Genomic DNA, 22,784 nt, shown 5'->3' on the forward strand with positions numbered 1-22,784 from the left:
TTATTTTGATTAGTTAAGCTGCTCCACAATCTTTCCAAGTACCCACTGGCTACAGCAGAGATACCCCTTGCTGGGGCATCACTGGGTGCAGCGTGATTTGAAGCCACTGCAGTGGGCATTGGTTTCCTGGGGATTTGAATATTTTCTAAATATTTAGCTTTACACTTGGTGACACATTTAGATATAACATTTACATTTAACATTTAGATATATATTTACGATTTAGATTTAGATATAATATTTAGATATATATTTAAGATTTAGATATATTTAGATTTAACATTTAGATATAAATTTAACATTTAGATTTAACATTTAGATTTAGATATAACATTTAGATTTAGATATAACATTTAGATTTAACATTTTTATATATATATATATTATATTTAATTTCTGTCTCAAATGTGAGGAAAGTGAGCTAAATGTTGAAAATTTATCAGCTAAAAGATTTTAACCGAACTTTTACATTTGGCACCCCATATTTTCCAGCGTCGCGACTCCGAACCGTAACGTTAGTTGGGACAGACGCCTTGTTTCTTTAGGCTAACTATATTAGCTTTAGCCAGGCAGGGAGCAGCTTTCTGCGGTGAAAAATGTCCAGTAGACGTCATGAGAAAGTTGCGTTAATCAGGTAATTTAGTTTGTCTTTGCAGAGAACAGAGATGCTGTATTTTCTGTTTTGTAGCTGATTGTCTTATTTTGTTTACAAGTTACAGATGGAGTCTGGAGAAGATTTGGGGTACTTATTGTTTACATCTTACTTTACACAGTTCAGGCTGTTGCAGCTAGCTCAGGGGAGAGACTGTATGACACTAGGTGGTACAGCCTGAGACATCAGTGTTTCCCACACATAGACTAATGTGTGGCGGTGCGCCTCACTATCAACACCGGCCGCTGCACATTGCGTTTCGTTATAATTTTTTTTTTTTAAAACGCTATTTAAAACACGTTCTTCTGCATTTCCTTTCCCTGCTCTCCTCCGTCTCTCTGTCACTTGTGTCCCGCTCGCTCACATACACACACACAGCTCCTCCCACCGTGCCCCCAATGTAGCCTTCCAGGCAGCGCGGCAATGGTTATGTCAAAGAAGTTATGTTAGTGTTAAGGTGAGGGTTAGCTGCCTGTAAGGCGACATTGGAGGCTTAAAACACCATTGAGCCCACTGTGCACACAGCTGTCTGTCTCTAGAGAAGGAGAGAAGACGGCTGGCGAAATTCACAAGTTCACTAAAGGTTGGTATCTATCTCGTGAACACCTTTACACAATCACACATTCACAATCACCGACCCGACTCTTAGCAAACAAGCGATTGCGCCTACTTTAGAAAGTTAACTAGTGGCAAGTTTGCGGTAAAATGCAGTTGGGTTGTCGAGGTCAACCCAACTTGCAGAACCGTGATGTCTGAACCGAGGTATGAAACGAACCGTGACTTCTGTGTACCGTTCCACCCCTAATATATATGAGCAGTTGGTGTGCAGCTCATTTTGTATACAAGACAAAATTGCAGCTATTGTTTCAGAATGTGGCAGGCAGGACTCATAAAAAAGGAATCCCGCCAGCTTGGCAACACAGCAGATACACACATAAACACACCCTACGCCCAACACACAATCACGTTAATAGTCTTTTTTGCTTCCATGTGCACTTACACATATTCAATAATATGCTTAGGAAAGTATTTTCTGGTGCCTGCATTTGTGCACTAGTGTCCATGAAAGACAAAACTGAAGTGAAGGCGGTGGACAAAAGGACTGAGATGGAAAGTGTGGGGGGGGGGGCGGTGTCTTATTGTATTAGAGTAACAAGGACTTCAAACTGGCCCCTCCTTTAGATGCACTTACAGAGAATCACTGGGCAAGTGTCAGGACCTCCTTCAGTCGCTGACCCCCTGCACGCCTCATTAAATCCCTAACTTTGTCATAGATTCATCCCAACACACACACATATGCACACATACATTAATGCCCACATAAACACACACACACACACACACACACACACACACACACATCATACACACAGTGCCCTGTGCCTCCACCCCCCATGATGCCCCTGGCCCACGGCATTGCCATATGTCCACCACGCAGGCCCTGGCAGCTCCTCACTGCTTTGTACTTTCTGCACACTTCAACCTACTGCAACATGTGAGAAAGACCCTGCAGAACGACTGGCAGGCAACTATCAAACACCCCAGGCTTTTGTGAAAGATGGTGATTCAGCTGATCCCACTGTTGCCTTACAGAAATACTGTTCAATTGGTATAGACATAATCGAGCACAATCTGATGTAACAGTTATCCACGAAAACCCTGTTTCATTACAGTTTTGGCAGTTTTTCCACTTAATGGATGACATATTCCCTTTTGAGTTTTGACATTTCTGCAAGCTCTTATTTTCTCACTCATTTTGTGTGTGCTGTGGAAAGTATTTATAACGTTCTTTGATGTATTCTACATCAAAATTTCAAACCCTGAAAACGACCTTGTTTTACTTAGAGAGAAATCAATGCACACAAAGTGGATTATTACCGCTTGAAGCCTTGGTAATGTGTAAGCTGCTGCCCCTCACCGAGCCACTTGTACTGCCCCTCTAATGTTACTTGTTACACCTTTTGTGCATGTTGCACTCAGTGAGAATCACCACCGTCTCCGCAGCAGGATAATCATTTGACAGCGTTGATTTTCTATCATCTAGGTCATGTCAACCATTGACAAGAGTCCAGTGTATTCTTGTCACTCAGGATCTTGTTTCAAAGTGTAATGAAGTAACTTTTTTAACAGTAACTTCATTCTACTTTAAACCCTGTGATCAGTTCAGGGTTAATGGTTAAAATCCAGAGATCCGTTATCCAAAGAAATGGTGCCAGCATTATATTAATTAATTATTTAACAAATGACTGTAACATTTCAAATTGCAGATACAATATCAATACATGCATGGCTTGCAAAAATGCGGTTTGTTTTGATACGAAAAGTGTTAAAATTAACGTGAGAGGAAATGATCTGATGCTGAAAATCATGGCTTGTATGTTACAAAGTTGGTCACACGGGCCCCATTTTTGTGTATCAGAGAAAATTTGGATACCAAGATACCACAGGGTAACACAGGTACCACTTGATTTGGCTACACACAAGGATTTGAGAAAGTACCACTCACTTTGGCTGTTATCTTCTTTTTATGCAATAGGATGGGTATTTTTACGTTGGCTTTGTGTGTTGTAGAAACATTTGAGTATTACTCTGAAATAAACCCATCAGATCAGTTAGACAATCTGCCTTTTGGAGTGTTAATCAAAGATGAAAGATGAACAGAAATAAAGTGATGAACAAAGAACCCCTCCAGCTCTATGTTGTTAGACTTTTTCACAGAGATAGGAACTCATACGCTAACTGTAAACATTTTGACAGCAGAGTCAATATGACCATGTAAAAAAAGACATATACAGTACAAGCATGATTTAAAAAAGTATATGCTGACAAAACATAGAGCAGAGTTTTGAGGCAGAAAGGATGTTCAAAAAGAGAGATAATAAGGGGAAAGGCAGGATTAAGTGAACAATGAAGATGGGTCCCCCTCCCTCCCCTTCACAGCGCTGCTCTATCCTCTTGCAAACCAGCCTGGCGAGTTGCTGGAACAGGTAGAGCCGGCAGAGTGACTCAGCACCGGGCACTGGGACGTGACCCAGATCCACCACTGCTGTGCATTTCTGATTGAGAAGTGTCAGATAAAGCAGGTCAGGACCTGCCATCACTTCAAACTATTACTGACATTCAGAGGGAACAAAGGAACAGCTTCTCTGGCACTACTTAGCAAGACAGCCAACTCAGCTGATGCTCAGGGGAGAGCAGAGAGGGAGTGAGGTAGGAGGAGAGCAGCACTGTGTGTGTGTGTGTGTGTGTGTGTGTGTGTGTGTGTGTGTGTGTAACACTTAAGAGTAAACCTCCCAGAAAGGTTCTCAATAAGTTTCTTTCCAAAAAATAACAATGAGTTATCCTTAATAATTTTGCTGTACAACTACAAGATCAAGCTGCTGACTTTCTCCTGACCCTTACAGAATTGCTTATTGAGGCTTAAGGAGAAGGATAAGATTACACAAGTGCATGTGCAAAAGAAGTGGGAATGCAGCATTACACACAGCGTGCCGTGCATACATTGTATGTATGTACTTTGTAAATTCACACTAATATGAGCTTACAGCTAATTAACCTTCTTAAATGTTAACAAGATCTTACTGTATTGTGGAAAACTCTACAAAGTTCTTTTATTCAGAGCGGTGGACGCAGCCTGCTGCAGAACATGGAATGTAAAACACTCTTTTGAGATGAGACGTCCTGTGTTTTTCTTCAAAGTGTGCCTGTAAGAGGGGAAGGGGTGAGGAGGGGGAGGCTTGTTGAGGGTGACTGAGGGCAGGCAGAGATTGCAGAGAGCAGAGGTGGATAGACAACTCAAGTTACTGCTACTTGAGGGTTTCTCATGTTGAAATCAACTCACAAATTGATTTTTTGAAGACTACTGTGAGATGGCCACATATGCTCACTATGAAAGGGCCAATGTGGCATAATGATCATAATAATTTGTAAGGAATAGTTCCACATTTTGATCTGCTTTCTTTTCGCAAGTTAGATGAGAAATTGATACCACTTTCATGTCTGCATGCTAATTATGAAGCCATATCAAGCAGCCGGTTAGCTTAGTTTAGCATAAAGACTGGAAACAATGAGAAACTGCTAGCGTGGTTCTGTCTGACAGTAACAAAATCTGCCTACCAGCACCAGTAAAATTGGCAATAATCCCTCATTACACAGGCAATGAATACAGCAAGTACGGCATGCCAAAATTGTAGTAGGAAGTCTGTGAACTTTGATGGTTGTTTACAACTAGTCAAAGTATGTTTCCCCATCAATTATTGTTTCCCCTTATCTAAACCTGACCCTAACCTCAGCCTAACCAGTTATCTCTGAGAGGCCTAACTATAACCTGACTTAAGCCTTAACCCCAACAATGGAGGGCAGCTGTGTGGGAAACTGTTTATGGAAACACAATTCAAGCGCAAACTTCAACATAAGACAACAGACTTACGGACCTGATAGGATTACATTTGACTGAAATTGTACCTTGTACTATTAATGTGACAACAAAAATTGATTGATTGGTTGATTGATTGACAGTTTGTGTAATAGTTTTATTGTTTGTTTTCTTTTCCAAATACGTTTGACTGACCTGTGGGTTTGTTTATAACATTTGACCACTCATGCCTCTTGCCCCATTTGATTTATTTTTAGCGTTGTCGCTGCGTTTCAAGATCTCAGCAATTAATCTGGGACAAAGGATGGACAAAAAAAAAAGAAAGATCCAAATTAATAAAAAACAGAATTATCCCAAAAACCCGCCCAATTAGATATATCTAGCTCACTAGTTGACACATTTAATAATTTTATCTATTCATACAAATTACAAATACAAACAGGTTTCAGGAACAATATATGCTGGACTATTTCTTGGCCAGGAACAGTAACTTCCCAAAATAGTTTCCAAAATGTCAAACTATTACTTAAACTCTGTAATATCCATCTTTTCCAGAAGTTGCTGAATACACCTCATAACACATCAACATATGTGAAAATACAAGACTGATTTAAGCCGTTTGTAAGATGATATTTGTTGAACAGCTGAATAAAACTGAGTGTGTGTGTGTGTGTGTGTGTGTGTGTGTGTGTGTGTGTGTGTGTGTGTGTGTGTGTGTGTGTGTGTGTCCGTCTGTATTAGATAATATTCTTACAGCCACAGACATCTTCCCCAAGAGCTCTGCCAGGCCTCAATCTCCTAACATGGCAGTACAATCCTCCACTTGAATCTGATTGCACCACACACACCCTGCTGTCTAATGAGAGGATTAGACACTAAATATTTGTTACGATCCCCCTGTCTCCTCCTCCTCCACTCTGTCAGGCACACTGCTGTGTTTATCGGTCTCTGTGGTTCAATAGAGTATCTACTGGCCTGCTGACACATGCAAAGCACAAACATTTACGCACGCGCAAATACAACCTTGAAACGTCTACACACACACACACACGCACACACACACACACACACACACACACACACACACACACACACACACACACACACACACACATAACCTCATGTATACACTAACACAAACCCAGGCTACACACAGCAGAGAAGATTTTAGGCTCCAAATGTTTTGGTTTTGAACATGCTGTAAATAGAGGTGCCTCTGTTTTCCCCTCACAAGCTGGTGGTTCTCCATAGTGTGTTGTGAGTGTGTATGAACATAGCAGGATATGAGGATGATCAGCACCATCCTTCCAGTTTGTCGATAAAAGGCATAAAGCTGAATCAAACCTGCCAGTCTAATTACAGGCAGGAATCTGAAGAATGCTGTGATCTGAAATGAGCCTGACACCAAGTACAGGGCCCCATGCAGCTGATTTACCCGCTCCCACAGTGTGTGGGTGTACGTGGGAGATTTTGACCTTGGTGTTAGCGGATGCCATTTGTTATAAATGACACCTTTTCCACAGTTTTCTGGGCATCATGTATCATACCAATCGATCACTAACTTTGCCTGATATTTAAGCAGATTTTTGGAGACTGCTCCTGCAGTAGTGGAGTTGCATCACTCTAAAAGAAAATGTACAACCCACTTTCTCACTGTACACTCCGAGCCAACGAGCTCCAGTTTGTGTACACATGCGTTCCTGAGGTTTACCATATAGAGCCTGTGTGCTGTTCTCTCTCCTTCATCCAGAACAGAAAGAGCCCATGTCACTTATCTGAGGAATTCACCCTGAACATCTCCTCTTCATAAACACTCCCCTGTGGAGCTCATCCCTCGCTCACAGTCTCTTTCTTTCACACACATATACACACCCCTCTTGATCTGTGCTTTATGACTAGCAGAAAGTAAAAGCTATACAAGAGGGTGTATTAACTCAAACAATATCCATCATGCAAACCCTACACAACCACAATCACCACCTGGAACTTCCATAAACTTCCCACATTGCTGACATAGTTCTCTGTCTCTGTTTTCAGTGTCGTGGCTTCACCGAACAGGTGGTCCTCATTAATGCATGTCTTGAAAAATGAGTTGAGACAAAGAGTAACACGTGCAAGCGTCTCTCGTAATGGTGTTCATGTTGGTGGAGTTTGGTGGAGGCATATCTGCAGAAATTCCTTACCAACCAGTATGAACATCACACACATTTACAGGAAGTGACAATAGTTTGTTGAGGTAAGGGCATTGTTAGTTAGTCTCTACCTCACAAGGGCAGATGAGTATCTGACAAAAGCATAAACACACACATAGACATGGTGGCACAAAGGAAGGTTGTGTTTTACTCCAATGGAATTCCGGCCGCCTCGTTTCCGACTGATCTCAGCAATGATGAGAATGTCAGAGTACGACGACAGAGATAAGAATGGCACCTGGAGAATGTACTCTGAAGCACATTCATGTACTTCTGGAGGAAATGATATGCTAGAAATGAGCAAACATACTGACATACAATACTGTTGTAGACCTTTCTACACAGCCCTGTTAAAGATAGGAAGATATGAGAATCATGCTGAATGTCTGAAATGTAAACACTTACTTATTGTTAAATTAGGACCAAGAAGTTAGGAAGATTGCAGACTAATCATATGAATGTTCTGCATACTGTATATAAGAGTGGCTGCCTGTGTCCTGTGAGTATATGTGTACTGTGCTACATTCTGTGCATACACTGATGTGTGTGCTTGTAAGTGTGCATTTTAGTAATGTAACGTGATACCCATAGGTCTCGCAGGGACTGAATCTCTGACCCCATCTGGAGATGTTGACTTCCAGACTCTCTGCTAATGGAACATGAATCCAGATGAATGGATGGTAGATGTGTACAGACAATAAACCCATTAATCCCCTGAGCCTCCACCAACGTCATCCCATATAAAATACTAAACAATAAGAGAAGATGGTTAATCAAAGAGTTTGAAGGAGGTGTATGACACCAAAAGATATTCCTGAATCAGTGTCAAAGGTTTAGGGCATAATTCGGATTAGATTTGATGTGATTAGACCTTTTCACAGCAGACATTTTGACTTTTCATAGCAGGAAACAGGTGATAGTAATACTACTAACAATGGCTCTGTTCCAGTGTCCCAGTAAGCCATGACAGTGAGCCATAATGCACATTACCAGGGACACTAAAACTGAAGCAGCTAAATGGAATTCAGCCATCCTTAATTTTATTACCTGTGATTTTCTTACTGTGTACATTGAGAAAGTGTCAAAGGCCTATAATCCCACAATGTTTTAATCCTCAACTGGTCAAAGAAATGTTGGCAGAAGCCTCAAAAACATTGTTTTTTCTGCCTCCGTCCTGTTTTGACCCATTCATAATATCAGCGCACTCTATCATAATCATGCAGTCACGTTACGTCATTGTTACCTTGTGTGGCCCGCATGTCCGATACATTGTGCAGTTGCCCATTTTACACGCACAGATGCACATTGCACCAACACACACACGTTTGGGTTAGTTATGCGGAAGTATAGTTGTTAGGATGTTTACCTTTTGTCACAGCATTGCCTGTGAATAAATCTATGACAAGTTTAGCACAGACACATATATTATCTGACAATTCTTATATTAACAATCATTAGTATCTGTTTTATACTGTATTTAGATGGCCGTCAGTAAAGGAAAAGTATGAGTTGTTTTCTTACCTCAGCTCCAGAAACGTTTGTCTTCAAATAGCAGAATATTTAGATGACGACAACAAGCTGAGAAAATTAATCATACAGTGTACAGATAAACAACTTTCTTTGTCGTTACTGACGGCTCCACAAGGAGGGTTTTTATCAACAACTCCAGCTCAAATAATCTGAGTCCCACTGTAAACTGTTTGTTTTGCTAAACTTGAAAAGCAGCGCAGCACTTTCTTCCGTGCTTGCTTGTATGCATGCATGTGTTGTGTATACTGTATATTGCATTGCATTCCATATTTCTAATGAATATAACAATGAGAGCGGTAGCTTGGTCTTCAAATACCTTCCAGTTTTGGCAGAGGTCATAGTCATATCTCCTCCTCAATCAGTGGATTGGATACCAACTGTCCTATGTGTCTGTGTGTTATACATGAACTCATTAACAATGCAAGCATACTATAACCATTAAGGTCTGGCAGCTGCGACAGCTCCACCCTCACAGACTCTTGCTGGCTTAAACTGCACCGCTGTTAACTGCATATTTCATAAAGCCTATAGACCACTTCTATAAGCTGTAATGTGCAGTACAGTGAAACATGCACAGTGTTACTAATTTATTACTAATGTACTTTAATTCTCACTCACTCAGGCAAATCATTTGTATGGTTTTAATGTAAATGGATTTACAGTCCTCTACATCTTGGTAACAAGGAAACACAACTGTTGCTGTTGCATTGTTCGTGTCTTTCCTTCATTTCCACAAGGATCTGTATGTATTGTACATATACATTCCTCCGTCACAGCTCCATCTGTTTGTAGGAAGAATAGAGAGGCCCTCAGCAGACCCCTGAGAGGTTTAAAGTATGCCGGCCTCCTGCAGTCTCCAAGCAAGCACACTGAATACTCCACTCTGCTCTGGCAGGCCGGTTTTAATTCAGCCTGGGCCTCATGAAGAGGTGAACTAGTTGGACCCCAGCCAGGTAAATGGCTCAAACTAACAGCCATGAGCCATCAGAAGACATCACTCTCAACCTCCTCATGCCTTTGCCTCTAGCTGCCTTCAGTGTAAAATGCAAACTTTTATCCAATGACAGGGTGTGACAAGGACACATACACCCCTCGTCCTTGAGGGAGATATGAGCAGCAGTCTGCCACCTTTACTGTGCAATTTCCATCATTTCCCTAAGATGACTCATCCAGTTCCCTCCCCCTTTTTCTCTCCTGTTATTGCTTAAAGCTTCCAGTGAGAATCATTGTTGGCAGTGTGGCCCTTCTGCAGGCCGTGCTTCTTGATTTACTGATTGATTTTAGTATTATTGACCAGCCCCTCCTCCCAACTAACCCCAAACACACACACACACACACACACACACACACACACACACACACACACACACACACACATCCGAACACACATCTATTGTTGGGCCTCTCCTGTGGCTTTAAGATAGAGCAGTTGAGGAACAGAGAAGGCAGAGTACATATACAGTATGTTCATCGAAGTGTGGAAAAGGTTAATTTCCATCTTGTTTCTATTAGCTGTATTTTCACTCTCGTTTCATAGTAAAACAGATTTTGAAGTAAATCTAGAAATCATATGTATTGTTAGTTGTCACCTGTTTCTTACAACGGCATATTTGGTTGACGAATCAGTGGGGTTGGTATGGTTGTAGTGTGATTGGCATTATCTGAAGTAAAAGATTACAGAGCAGTGGATAATAATCTCTCCTGAAAGCAGCTACAATCAATATGTTTTATCGTTACAATGTATCAAATGATACATAGATTCTCCTACAGAGAATTGTCATCCGAATCTGCAGTTGTATAGTGAGTTTCAACTTATTGTTTTTTTGCAGCTACAGTCCTATTTGGTCTGTTATGACCAGTAGGTTCTGGCTTGATCTGCCGTGTAATTGACAAGTGACAGGTAATTGACATTACTGAGTCAGTTTGTGAACTTTATAACTCCTCTCTACTTCTGTTGCACTATATTTTAGCATTTTACCATTATGCCACGCTTCTGCTGTTCAGCAAGAGACATACATAGGCTCACTTTAACACAAAAATGGGTTTGGCCATAAGGCCCTAATTCACACTATTGATTTGAATCAACCGTTTGCTGCAGACTGTGTTGCTTGTTCAGGAGATCTTGTGACCCCCAAGAGAAACATGGTAATTTATGAACAGAAGGTACTGTGTAGTGGTTGTGTGCTTTATAAGCCCTGAAATTATGACCTGCAGGCGTGCGATAGCCATGGGGCTAACTAAGAAAATATCACTTTTGGTGCGTATTCCGATCAAGCAAAATAATACACAATAAAACATGTCAGGTCGGCACAGCAGGAACTGAGATAGGACAGAAAAGCCATAATCAAAGGATATAGACCTGATCAATTTGAAATGAATAAATCAATTCAGTATTCAGGTTTCTTCTATGTTTTATTAGAAAAGCAAGGCCACTCTTTTTAAAGTTCAAATGTGTGATTAAGTGTTTAATTTGTCAATTAGTTCTAAGAGGAAAATAGTAACCGCATGCTAACATACCATGGACCTGCTACTTACTACACCATTATCACTTGCCTAATTATTACATAATACAGACACATTTTCTGTTTTTGTGGAATATATTAAAGCATGACTAATCCACCGAAAGGTATTTCAAAAATACAATTCCAGTTCTTTTTTATAACCATCAAGACAAAAGGAACAATCAGATTAACAGGTGACTGAAAAACAAATATGTCAGTTTGCCTCGTTTCCCTACTGCAACAAAGGACCGTTTGTTGTACCTACTGTACTGATTTTGGTGTATGTGACGGTGCATGTGACAGTGGAAAAAGTAGGTATTTTATGTATTTGGGAACAGTCTGTGAGAGCCGTGTGGAGACAATCCCAGCCTGCTGTTTTTAATCAGAGAACGGCCCTTTTAACCTTTTTAGAACTAATCATGTTTGGGTGTCCTCTCTCTCTATGTCCTCTATCAAAATATACCATTTGCTTTAGTACTTGACTTTGTTTACCATATAAACACTTGAGGAGAAATAGGCCCAAATATGTTTGGATCAGACCTCCTTGGCCTGTTTGTTTCTGTTATCTCGTCAGTAACCATTCTTACAAGAGTGGGGGTTAGAGAGACACACCCGTCACTGTAAGGACTGTGATAGTGAAGCAGATACAGTGCAATGGCTGAAGCTGAAGCTGTTTAAAATGGTCAGCACTGAATGTTATACGTTGGGATGTTGACACAGCTGTATACAAATTGGTGGATGCACAATAATCAAAATTTGACCTTGTGCCCCTTCTGCACTCTGCAGTGTCTTTGAGGCACAGAGGTAGTAGATGTTGAATAGGATAAAAAGGGAACCAAATGAGATTCAGGATTTAGGAGTATGAATGGAGGCAATTCTACGGTGGCCCTGAAGTGCAAATCACAACAGCAAATAGAAAAACGCAACAGCAAATCATAAAACACAACGGCAAATAGGAAAACACAACGGCAAATATGAAAACACGACAGCAAATATGAAAACACGACAGCAAATAGGAAAACACTTCAATAAATCATAAAACACAACGGCAAATACGAAAACACGACAGCTAATAGGAAAACACGACAGCAAATATGAAAACACGACAGCAAACATGAAAACACTAGCAAACATGAAAACACGTCAGCAAATAGAAAACACTACAGCAAAATACTAAAAACAAGACAGCAAATAGAAAACATCGACAGCAAATATGAAAACACTGACTAGCAAATAGGAAAACACTTCAATAAATCATAAAATACAACGGGTAAATACGAAACATCGACTGTGCTGGTAGAAACACTACAGCAAATATGAAAATATGACAGCAAATATACAATGACAGCAAATATGAAAACACTTACAGCAACACGACAGCAAACAGCATCAGACATCCTACCGGAAAAGGTAGGGCCTATCTAGCAGAGGACGGAGCCTCCTGATTGGACAGACGGACTGTCTCTCTGTTAAAAGTAGGCACTTTTCCGTGTTTTTCACCTCTCCTTCCTGTTAAAAGACAGACAGTCCGCCTGTCCAATCAGGAGGGTCCGTCCTCTGCTAGATAGGCCCTACCTTTTCCGGTAGAAGTTAATGCTGTCGTGTTTTCATATTTGCTGTCGTGTTTTCCTATTTGCTGTCGTGTTTTCATATTTGCTGTCGTGTTATTTGCTGTCGTATTTTCATATTTGCTGTCGTGTTTTCCTATTAGCTGTCGTGTTTTCGTATTTGCCGTTGTGTTTTCCTATTTGCTGTCATGTTTTCATATTTGCTGTCATGTTTTCCGATTTGCTGTCGTGTTTTATGATTTGTTGAAGTGTTTTCCTATTTGCTGTCGTGTTTTCCTATTTGCTGTCGTGTTTTCCTATTTGCCGTTGTGTTTTATGATTTGTTGAAGTGTTTTCATATTTGCTGTCGTGTTTTCATATTTGCCGTCGTGTTTTCGTATTTGCTGTCGTGTTTTCCTATTTGCCGTTGTGTTTTCCTATTTGCCGTTGTGTTTTATGATTTGCTGTTGCGTTTTTCTATTTGCTGTTGTGATTTGCACTTCAGGCACTGCGACTACACGATAATCTTAAGAGGCAGTGGGTGGATGGATGGCAACATGTTAATCTTTTAGGCAGTGGACAACACTCTTCATTTATGAAATGGCCAGAGTACTTCTTGGCATCCTGCTCTATCCTTTCTCAGACGGAGGGTGGGAGTGTGTGTGTGTATGAGAATATGAGAAAGATCGCTGCATGGGGAAAACTGGGAGGGATGAAAAGAAAAGATCTGCTGAGGGCTAATTTCCATTCTGCCAAAGTCTGGGGAAAAAAAACCCGTCAACCTCCGCAACAGTTACATCACAACGACCCCCTCATAACATAATTGTCTCTCTTTCTCAGGAGTCTGTGCTGCCTCATTCCCATTAGAAAGACTAACGTCCTCTACACTTTAAGGCATCTCAAGACAGCGATTGTAAAACAACCTATTGGTTAATAAGTAACATTGCAAGTGTTTTGTTAACATACCACAGCTGAATACGTCAAATGCAGCCTGTATCCAATGGTCAGTGTTCAGGAATTGGTCAATGAACAGGTATGTTAAATAAACTTGGGACTACATGTTGATCTATGAATAGTAAAACATGTCAGGGTGCCCTCTGGTGTTGGATAGAATAATACCATCAACTCCAGACAAAACTCATCATGGGGACAACTCACATTACAAGCTTCTCAAGAAGCTCTAAATAACTGTGTAATCCTTGTTTCAACAATTTTACAAGTCAACATGTGACGGCCGCTTAACTCAAAGTGTTTACCAGACTCTAGTTGAACAGAGATGACACCATGCAAGCCCGAAAGTTGACGGATGAGCAGAAGGTACAAATCATGTTTGCACACTGCAAGACACGTGTGCTGAATAACTTAACCTTTGTCATAAAATAAACACGTTCAGGTTAAATATTCAATGTCTTTATAGCAATGCATGAGAGTTAAACACTACATACAGCATGTTCATTTTTTTCATTTTAACCCAAAATCTTCCACCTTGTTTCAAACACAATAAGAGACAGTTGTGATTAAAGTATACAAAGTGCTGCTACATTGTAATATGCCATACATAAATGTGGAGTTTCACGGATGAAATTATACATTAAGGTTTTGAATTTGTTAGTTTGAGTTCCAGCTTTAATGTTGTCTGCCACACAAAGAAATGTATGAAGAAATCCTCCGTGGGTGCTATCCTGATTTCTCCCCCTTCATGAACTTTAAGGAAGAAGACAAGGCTGTATGGTCGATACTCTAAAGAGTTCTGACCTTTGATCTTCTGCATGAGAAGCATTTTTGGGTTCTGATGAAAGTGCACACATTTGAATTTCTCATTCAAATGTGATAAAAAAAAATCTCTTTCTTCATACTTTCAGTTTACAGTATAGATTTAATAAAGCAAGTTGGTAAATGCCTATTTTCATCTTGCTCTGTTTTCTCTGATAATATCTGGAAGCAAACTCAGGATCAGTAACTGTATTCACAACTGTAAGGTAGCGGAGGTCTGTGACATTGCGTTGTAAATGAAAGTGTTGTTGAAGGGCACAAACTGGTGGCTGATGATCTTGATGGCCTCTTGAGCAGCAGATCCTAAAGAAACCCCATTGAAAAAGGATAAATAAACATCTTTGAGTTATTAGCACTGTATAGGTGAGATATGCTGTTTTAGGTTCTTACATTCATGTAGAAAGCTAAAATATTACCTCCCAAAAAAGCAGCAACTGTGTGTGGCTCTGCTGCACCATATCGACAGCTGCAGATTATGAAAAGCGTAAAAAAGGAAAAAAAGATCATAATTATTTGGCACAGTCTTCAACAACCAGTCCAATCAGTAAACCCAGCAGTGGCCATGACTTACAACTCATGGATGTAATCGTCTTTGATGTTGACGTTTAGGCTGTACTCCTGCAGTAGGCTGTTCACACAGATCTTCAGTTTGCTGATGTCGTCCTCCACCTGGTAGTTATAAACCCCTGGTAAGAGAGGACATAAAAGATGGGGATAAATAAAATCCTTTTATTTCTGTATACTGGCATCAGGAGGAAAAACATTATTCTGCAGAATAAAATCAGACTATGATGCGTTTGATTTTGTGAAGCTGTAAGGTTTCAAGTCAGTTACATGGAGGAGTTTCACATCTTGTTCAAGTCTTTCAAGAACGATCAGTATAATCCTTGGCCGTACCTGGGTAGCGGGAGTGCTGCTGATAGAAGCGATCAACAGCGCGAAACATGAGGTAGAACACCATCTCGCTATCTGGATTATCCATGCTTGAGGCTGAGGACACACAGCTATCGTTAATAGGTGAATATGCTTTGTGCTTACCAGGACGAGAAATTAGTACTAGCTCAAACAAATAATAAACAAGACTGAACAGTTCAATCAGAAAGGACATTCATCTCCAACTTACTGATTTCATCTTTGTTTACTGAATCCACACTATATTCTTCAGCCAGAGATCTGCAGCGCACCACCCTCAGAAAGAATGCGTTTTTACCTAGACACCAACGCAAATGCTTACAGTTAGCAATACACTTATTGCAGGTGCAGCAATAGTCATCAATAGAGCACATTATGCTCCACTTGTATGCAGACTGAGTTCTCGAGACCAGCAGGAGCATACAGTGACAGCATTACAAATCTTAATCGGTCTGTGCTCAGAGAAATGAAAACTTTTGAAGTCAGAGAAGGCAACCCATGACAGACATGGAGCAAGACAAGTGCTGCTACATTAGTAACTAAATGGAACTGATGAAAATACAGCGTAAGGCAGTTTCAATTCACATACACGTTTGTCTAAAAAGGTCCTCAGTAGGTAGGTTTATATGGATAAGAAGACACTAACTGCCATGAATAATCAGATCAGCCAGTGTAATTAATTAATGCATTATTTGAAGTAGATATTTTTACCAATTTCCAGGCGTAACATAACATTTGAAAATGTGTATGATTAGAAGTGTGAAACCCCAACTCTGCATCATAAAATAAAATAAATGCCTCTAAAAACAATCTATATAGTATCTATTTGGACAGCATGTTGTATTAATCAGGTTGAAATCAGATTTGTATGCATGTTAACTGTATACTTCATAATACTTACAGAACAGTTTGATGTCCTTTTCAGAGATGCTCTCTGGTGGCTGGTGGAAAGGAAAAGGAAAAGGTAATTTCAGTGGAAATCCATTTTTAGTCAAATGCATTGTAAGTAACACAATATTCACCCATATATTGAGTATTTCAGGGCAAAACCTATCAAAAGTTACCAACCGCCAATTCTGTTGCAGATCTGAACAGTTTATCACAGATTTGGCTTCCAGAGTTAGTTAAACTTGTTTGGATGCAGTTGTAGAATGTATTTTGATGAATGCATATCCTTCAGTTATTTTTTTGTAGGTGCTTTTTTTTGTAGGGGCGCATCACATATTTTCTTTTGACCAGCGTTTGCTGAATAGATGTCCCTATAGTAACCATCTAAGCAGCTAATTGTTAGCCTTTGACTACAACAGTAATATTGTCCCATTGATTTTAAAGTTTCTGGTGTGATACATCAAATCGAGTGCTTCCTAGTCACACCTCGTTAATCTGACCTATCAAACATTTATTTAGGATAGAAATTAACTGATTTAATTAAGCCCTAAATACAAACCCAGACTTCTTATTCAGTGACTACATGGCTACAGCATACCTTTCCAACAGACTGCAATAGACGTTCTACATGCTTAGAAACAGCTGCTGCATCCTGCATGGCCTTTTCTCTGTAACTGAAATAAAACACAAAAATGAACAGCAAAATAACATTATTAAATCATGCACTGTTAGAAAGAAAGATATAGAACCGAATGTACTGTTGGATAAGATAACGTTTAAAGTACTTTTCTGTTCCCTCTACAAATCTATCTACGCAGCTAGCACCCACATATTCCCCACTTACACATTTTGGAGGTTGATGAATTTCTGAGAGTCTGCGATCATATCTGGGATGGTTCCCCGTACAGGTAGACTTCCATTACCTTCCTTGAGAGCAAACTCCTTGACAGCTTGCACCATCACCCAAAAGGACGGGCTCTGGTGAACACGCACCAACAGAACACACTTCACACTTTAAAAAAAAAGCAACCATCTCAAAAACGACATATCTGAAACTATGATTATAACTAGGTGTGTACTTTTTTTTTAAAACCATTCTCATAAAAAAAAAAAAAAAGTTGAAACCTGTGATGTGATGTTGTTACACTGCTCACAATTGAAGAGGTCTTCAACAGCACTAGGAATCTGCAGAAACAAGAGATGTTACTAGAGGAGTCTCACTAGACTTGACTGTTAACTGTGACACTACAGAAAACAGACAGAGATTAGAAGTACTCACTTCCCGTACTCAAGTAGAAGTACAGATACTTGTGTTAAAAAATACTCTGGTGAAAGTAGAAGTACTGATTTAACTTCTTTACTCAAGTAAAAGTAACAAAGTACAGGCTTGGAAATTTACTTAAAGTATAAAAGTAAAAGTAACCTTGCGAATTACAACCATTTTTGATGCAAAGCTACCTGGACTACACAAATGTTACTAGAGTGCAAGCTGAGAAACTTCAGTGGACATGGAAAAAAGGCTCTTTATATGCCATTGCCTACATTTTAAATGGATGTCTGTCAATAGGCCTAAAACATCACATGTACAGTATGATTATTGTGACAGAGACTGGGACTCCAGGTTAATAAGATTTTGACTGAGTAGCAAGATATGAATTCAATTGTGATTCTCTTTTTTAATCTTCCCCTTAACATTGAAAGGAATGTACATGTATGTGTGTGTGCTCAAATATGGCTTCTGGAAAGAAAATAAAGGCTAAAACATGCCAAATCTCTGGGATCTCCTCTCCGTTTTCTTCATTTTCAATCATGTCGCCGTCCATACTACTATGTGCTAACGTTACCGCCATCAAGCCGCAATGATTTGCTGCGAATGAATGCCGCCGAAATTGTCGAGTCGTCTTGTAGTGGTGCGTCAAGTGCAACATATATAATCCCATCCAATTAGATTGAATTTGGTATTGATGACGCAAAAAATAATAACGGAAACTCCACTGAAATTAACGAGCCAATTTTGTAAAATGTAAGGAGTAGAAAGTACCGGTATTCGTGTAAAAAAAATGTAAGGAGAACAACAATAAATAGTAAAGTAAAGTAAAAATATCTGAAAAATCTGTACAGTACAGTACAGTAACACAGTATCTGTACTTCGTTACTTCCCATCTGTGAAAACAGACAGGGTTTAAAAGGTGACATATGTTCAATGGGACACAAGATAACTCTTAAAAACCTAAGAGTATTTGAGATCCGGCACCTTGGTTGGATTTAAAGCAGTATTGACATTCTTAATAGCTTCCTCAAAGTTTTCTTCATCCTCTGGGACACCATTTTCATTCTTCAGGATCCCTGAAGGAAATAAAAATCACAGATGTGTTTGCAATATACAGCCAAGTCACTGATTTTAGGCAAATGCAATACAGAGGTCCACAAATACCTTCTCGAATGAACTGTCTAAAGGCCTCTTTCTCCTTGTAATTCTTCGGTGGCTGACAGTTGTGCTACAACGACAAAAGTAGAGTGACATTTTATTGTACAGAAACACCAACAAAAGCAGTCAAGCATTAATATCAGTGATGGTGAATCTGTCAGTCTTGGCACAGATGTACAAATGTACGGTACCTCACTGAGCCATTTCTCCAGGTGTTTAGCAACAATAATAATCCACGGCGTGTGACTGTGGTCCTGCGGATTAAATAAAGAATGCAGAGGAGAACTATCAGCTGTGTAAACCTGACATTTTGCGTTTAAACTGACTAATGACCATAGACAAATGTGCTGACCCCAAAGTACAAACCTTTTTGTCCATGCTGTCAAGGTCGTAGGACTGAATGTGGTTCTTGAATTCGGCAAAAGGCTGGTTTAACCTCAGGTCCTCCAAGGCATTGTCCGGGTGGGATTCAATCACTGAAGAGAAGCGGAAAAATGTCAACATTCCTTTTTAAAAACTCTAATTTTACATATAAACTACGAGCCACAGTAAAATGACGATGTACTAAAAAGAATAATCTCATGTAAATACTCATGACTATAGAGGGTCATTTATGAAATGTTATTTATCACAATACTGCATTAGCAATTTCATGGGTTCATGTTCCACTGTGAACAGAAAGCATTACACGTGTATAAATATGACACAAATTAAAAGTCAAAATTAAAGGTTGTTATTTAAATGTGTAACAGTGTCATAATATGTGAAGTAGAATCAAAGTGAAATGCTGTTGAACTAACCTGTATGCTCCTGCACCGCTAGTCTCATGTAGCCAATCAGGCCGTAGCTTTTACAGACTAGGAAAGGGACAGAGGCACTCCACAGAACTGAGCCTAGCCTCAGACATGTGCTGTTGGATTTGAGAGAAGATTTTCCAAATTCATTTGGCAGAAAATATTGTTAATAAAAAAAGGCAATTAAAAAATAAGGTTTCTACAAAAGAAGTAAATAAGTGTTAATCTGTATTATATTGCACAGATATTTTCTTTGAAATTACAGTAAAAATACTAGTCTAGCATACTTTATGTTGCCAAGTAATTGATCATTAACTCATTTGTTACAATGAAATTTGGAAGTAAAGAACTATATTGTATACCTTTCTGGCAATTGGACACCGATCACTATGGTAAACCTGTGGAAAAACTCTGGATCGTTGTCTAGAAGCTTGTCTGGACTCTGCAGGTGTAACAGAAAATAAAAGAGGGATCTCTGTCACTATCAGAGCGATGATACTGATCAATACATTTACGTATTTACACAGCGCATATTCAATTCCTTCCTACTGAAACATCACTGGTTACTGTTGTTTAAACATCTGTGGCACCATGTCAAAACGTAAACAATACCAACCTCCTCAACAAAGTTTCCAGAAACATCACTGTTAAGTTCTTGTAGCAGCTCAGTGGCAGCCTGTCCTCTGTTCTGCAACGTACATAAAAACTAAGGTCAGGGCTAATACAAATGTGCAAATACAATGCGCTTATATGATATATTATTCTAAAAAGAATATTAAAAATGAATTTATGAATTACCAAGGGGGGAGAGCTGCAGATGCAGGTAGCCAAAATAGGATAGGAAATAATGTCTGTGTGTGCGCACTTGCAAATGTTCATAAAACATAAATGAATTTATTTGAGCAAAACATACCTTTCCAATGCTGTTGTTGCTAAGGAAAAAGCTGCAAAACAAGATCAAGAGGTCAACCTTGAACACACAAGTAAAACTAACACATAGCTTAGATCAACTTTTTTGAAAATAACTGCTGTCTTACTTGTTTCCAACATCTTCCCCGGAGACTGTGTGTCCATCCACTATGGTGAATGCTCCAATGCCTGACAAAGAGATCAATGAATTCAATAAGAAAGATGCTTTTAATCAGCACCTGCTGCACCGACACAGAGCCACATCTGGTTTTACCTGGAAGCACGAGGTTCTTCAGTATCTCTGTTCCAGTTGCTGTGGCGTTGATGAGACAAACATGTGCATTCTCCAGTGATTCTTGACCATGGTCACCCCACAGTCTGAAACATACAGTAACATGGACATGTGTTGCCACCTAGTGATACAATCCATCCTCCACCGCTGTAAAAACACAGCAAGCCACTTTGCAGGAATGACTTAGCTAGCTAGCTAGCTAGCTAGTGCTGTGACAGCTTCAATAGCTTTGACTTATGTTACCATGTATTGTTACTTGCTTAACCATCAAACACATTGAATATGAATGATTTCAGTGACGGCTGTCGTTAGAAAAGCTGGTGGTTCTGATGGACGAGCAAAAAACAATCATACTACCATATTAACCGTATAGCTAATAGCTGCTGTTTTTAACATAGCTAACGCTAACTAACGTTGGCACTGCTGCCCCCAACAATGTTTCTGCTGTATCCTTTCAAATGAAATGCGCGCAACATTTATCTAAAACTCCATAGGTTCTTTGTGAGATCTACGATCTAGTTTAGATTTACCTGAGTTGTCTGTCGTATTTCTGTTCTTTGGAGGCTTTAGTGGCTGCCATAGTATATTTGTATATTTCCAATGTCTATGGACCGATGACTGTAAAAATAAGACGACGCTGAAGTTGGCTTCCGATTCGCAGCTTCCGATTCGGCGGTTAAGGGGAAATTTAAAGGAAACTTAAAGCTGAAGTTAGTGTTCACAGTTTTTTTCCAGGTCCAGATCCAAAACCCCTACACCTAAGACTTGTCAAATCTGGACCAAATTATCCCAGAGAGGCTAAAGATTCTTAAAAACACAGTTTCAGATTAGTAAAAGCTTTATTCATTTATATATTTGTGAAAATGCAATAAAGGAAGAATTCTCTTATTCTAATGTGTCTGATGTGGTCTACATATGAAAAAAACTGTGAAATCCCCCTCTATGGCACTTTCACAAATAGAATAAAGATTTCACAAATTTGAAACTGTGTTTTTAAGAATCTTTAGCCTCTCTGGGATAATTTGGTCCAGATTTGACAAGTCTTAGGTGTAGGGGTTTTGGATCTGGACCTGGAAAAAACAGTGAAAGCTAACTTCAGCTTTAAATTTCCTTAAATTTCCCTTTAACCGCCGAATCGGAAGCTACGAATCGGAAGCCAACTTCAGCATCGTATATCCTCAATGACAGATTCGACACCAACATTCGCCTGTGAAAACTCAGCTGCGCACTTTCGACACAAATTCTGACTCATGTAATGGAGTCCTTAACTGGTATTAGGTTGTTAAATTGTGAAAGCCTATAAATAATGTGTCAGTACGACAAGCTTCTTGGAACTGTCCTGCAAATTTAATGAATATATACAGTAAAAAATAAAGCGTGTTGGAGACTGCAGCGTGCGTAGACCTCCCGGAGGAAGGGGCAACAACAAAGGAGCAGCATCCATGGATGATAATTATATTACATCTCGCATCTCACCGATCTCCCCCAAGATGGTGAGATAAATCTGACAAGTGGGAACTTTGTGGACATTTGTGGCAACCAGAGCAGCAATTATGATATATATTGTTTTAAAGTTACTCTTTAATATCCAGAAGTGGATGTATTCATGGGTGACATAATAAGTAACGTTAGGCTAGCCTACAATAATAATAATAATAATAATATCAAACATGCTCTAGCCTAACATTAATAATTTTTTCCATAATCAATTAATCTGGAGGTTATTTTCTCAATCTATCAATTATTACACTACATGCAAAATGTCATTACATTTTCATAGATTTTATCTTATTGTGTGTGTGTGTGTGTGTGTGTGTGTGTGTGTGTGTGGGGGGGGCGTGTCACGAAAGGGGCGTGTCAAGAAAGGGATAATTGCCAATCCCCTTCAGCCACTACATAAACTTCATCAATAGCTCCCCCGTGCGCTATCCTGACTTTGTCCACGTGCGTACCGGAGTGCAGGAGTCAAACACTGAGAGCGTGGCCTGACT

The 22,784-nt window shown here is 39.6% G+C and overlaps 1 protein-coding gene across 1 annotated transcript; it reads right to left on the bottom strand.

The window, feature by feature from the left end:
* Positions 1–14,191: 14,191 nt before the first annotated feature.
* On the bottom strand, positions 14,192–21,514 carry nae1 (nedd8 activating enzyme E1 subunit 1). Its single transcript, XM_078244839.1, has 20 exons — positions 21,324–21,514; positions 20,776–20,879; positions 20,630–20,690; positions 20,506–20,536; positions 20,209–20,280; positions 19,955–20,034; positions 19,599–19,708; positions 19,165–19,274; positions 18,990–19,052; positions 18,805–18,868; positions 18,625–18,716; positions 17,496–17,555; positions 17,215–17,348; positions 16,969–17,044; positions 16,384–16,423; positions 15,694–15,780; positions 15,468–15,560; positions 15,142–15,256; positions 14,987–15,036; positions 14,192–14,873 (listed from the first exon to the last, which is right to left on the bottom strand). Exons 1-20 carry the CDS (start codon positions 21,371–21,373, stop codon positions 14,764–14,766), a joined length of 1,602 nt encoding a protein of 533 aa, XP_078100965.1. The 5' UTR covers positions 21,374–21,514; the 3' UTR covers positions 14,192–14,763.
* Between the last annotated feature and the right edge of the window lie 1,270 nt (positions 21,515–22,784).

The sequence above is a fragment of the Sander vitreus genome, unplaced genomic scaffold (assembly GCF_031162955.1).
Source record: "Sander vitreus isolate 19-12246 unplaced genomic scaffold, sanVit1 ctg311_0, whole genome shotgun sequence".
NCBI classification, from domain to species: Eukaryota; Metazoa; Chordata; class Actinopteri; order Perciformes; family Percidae; genus Sander; species Sander vitreus.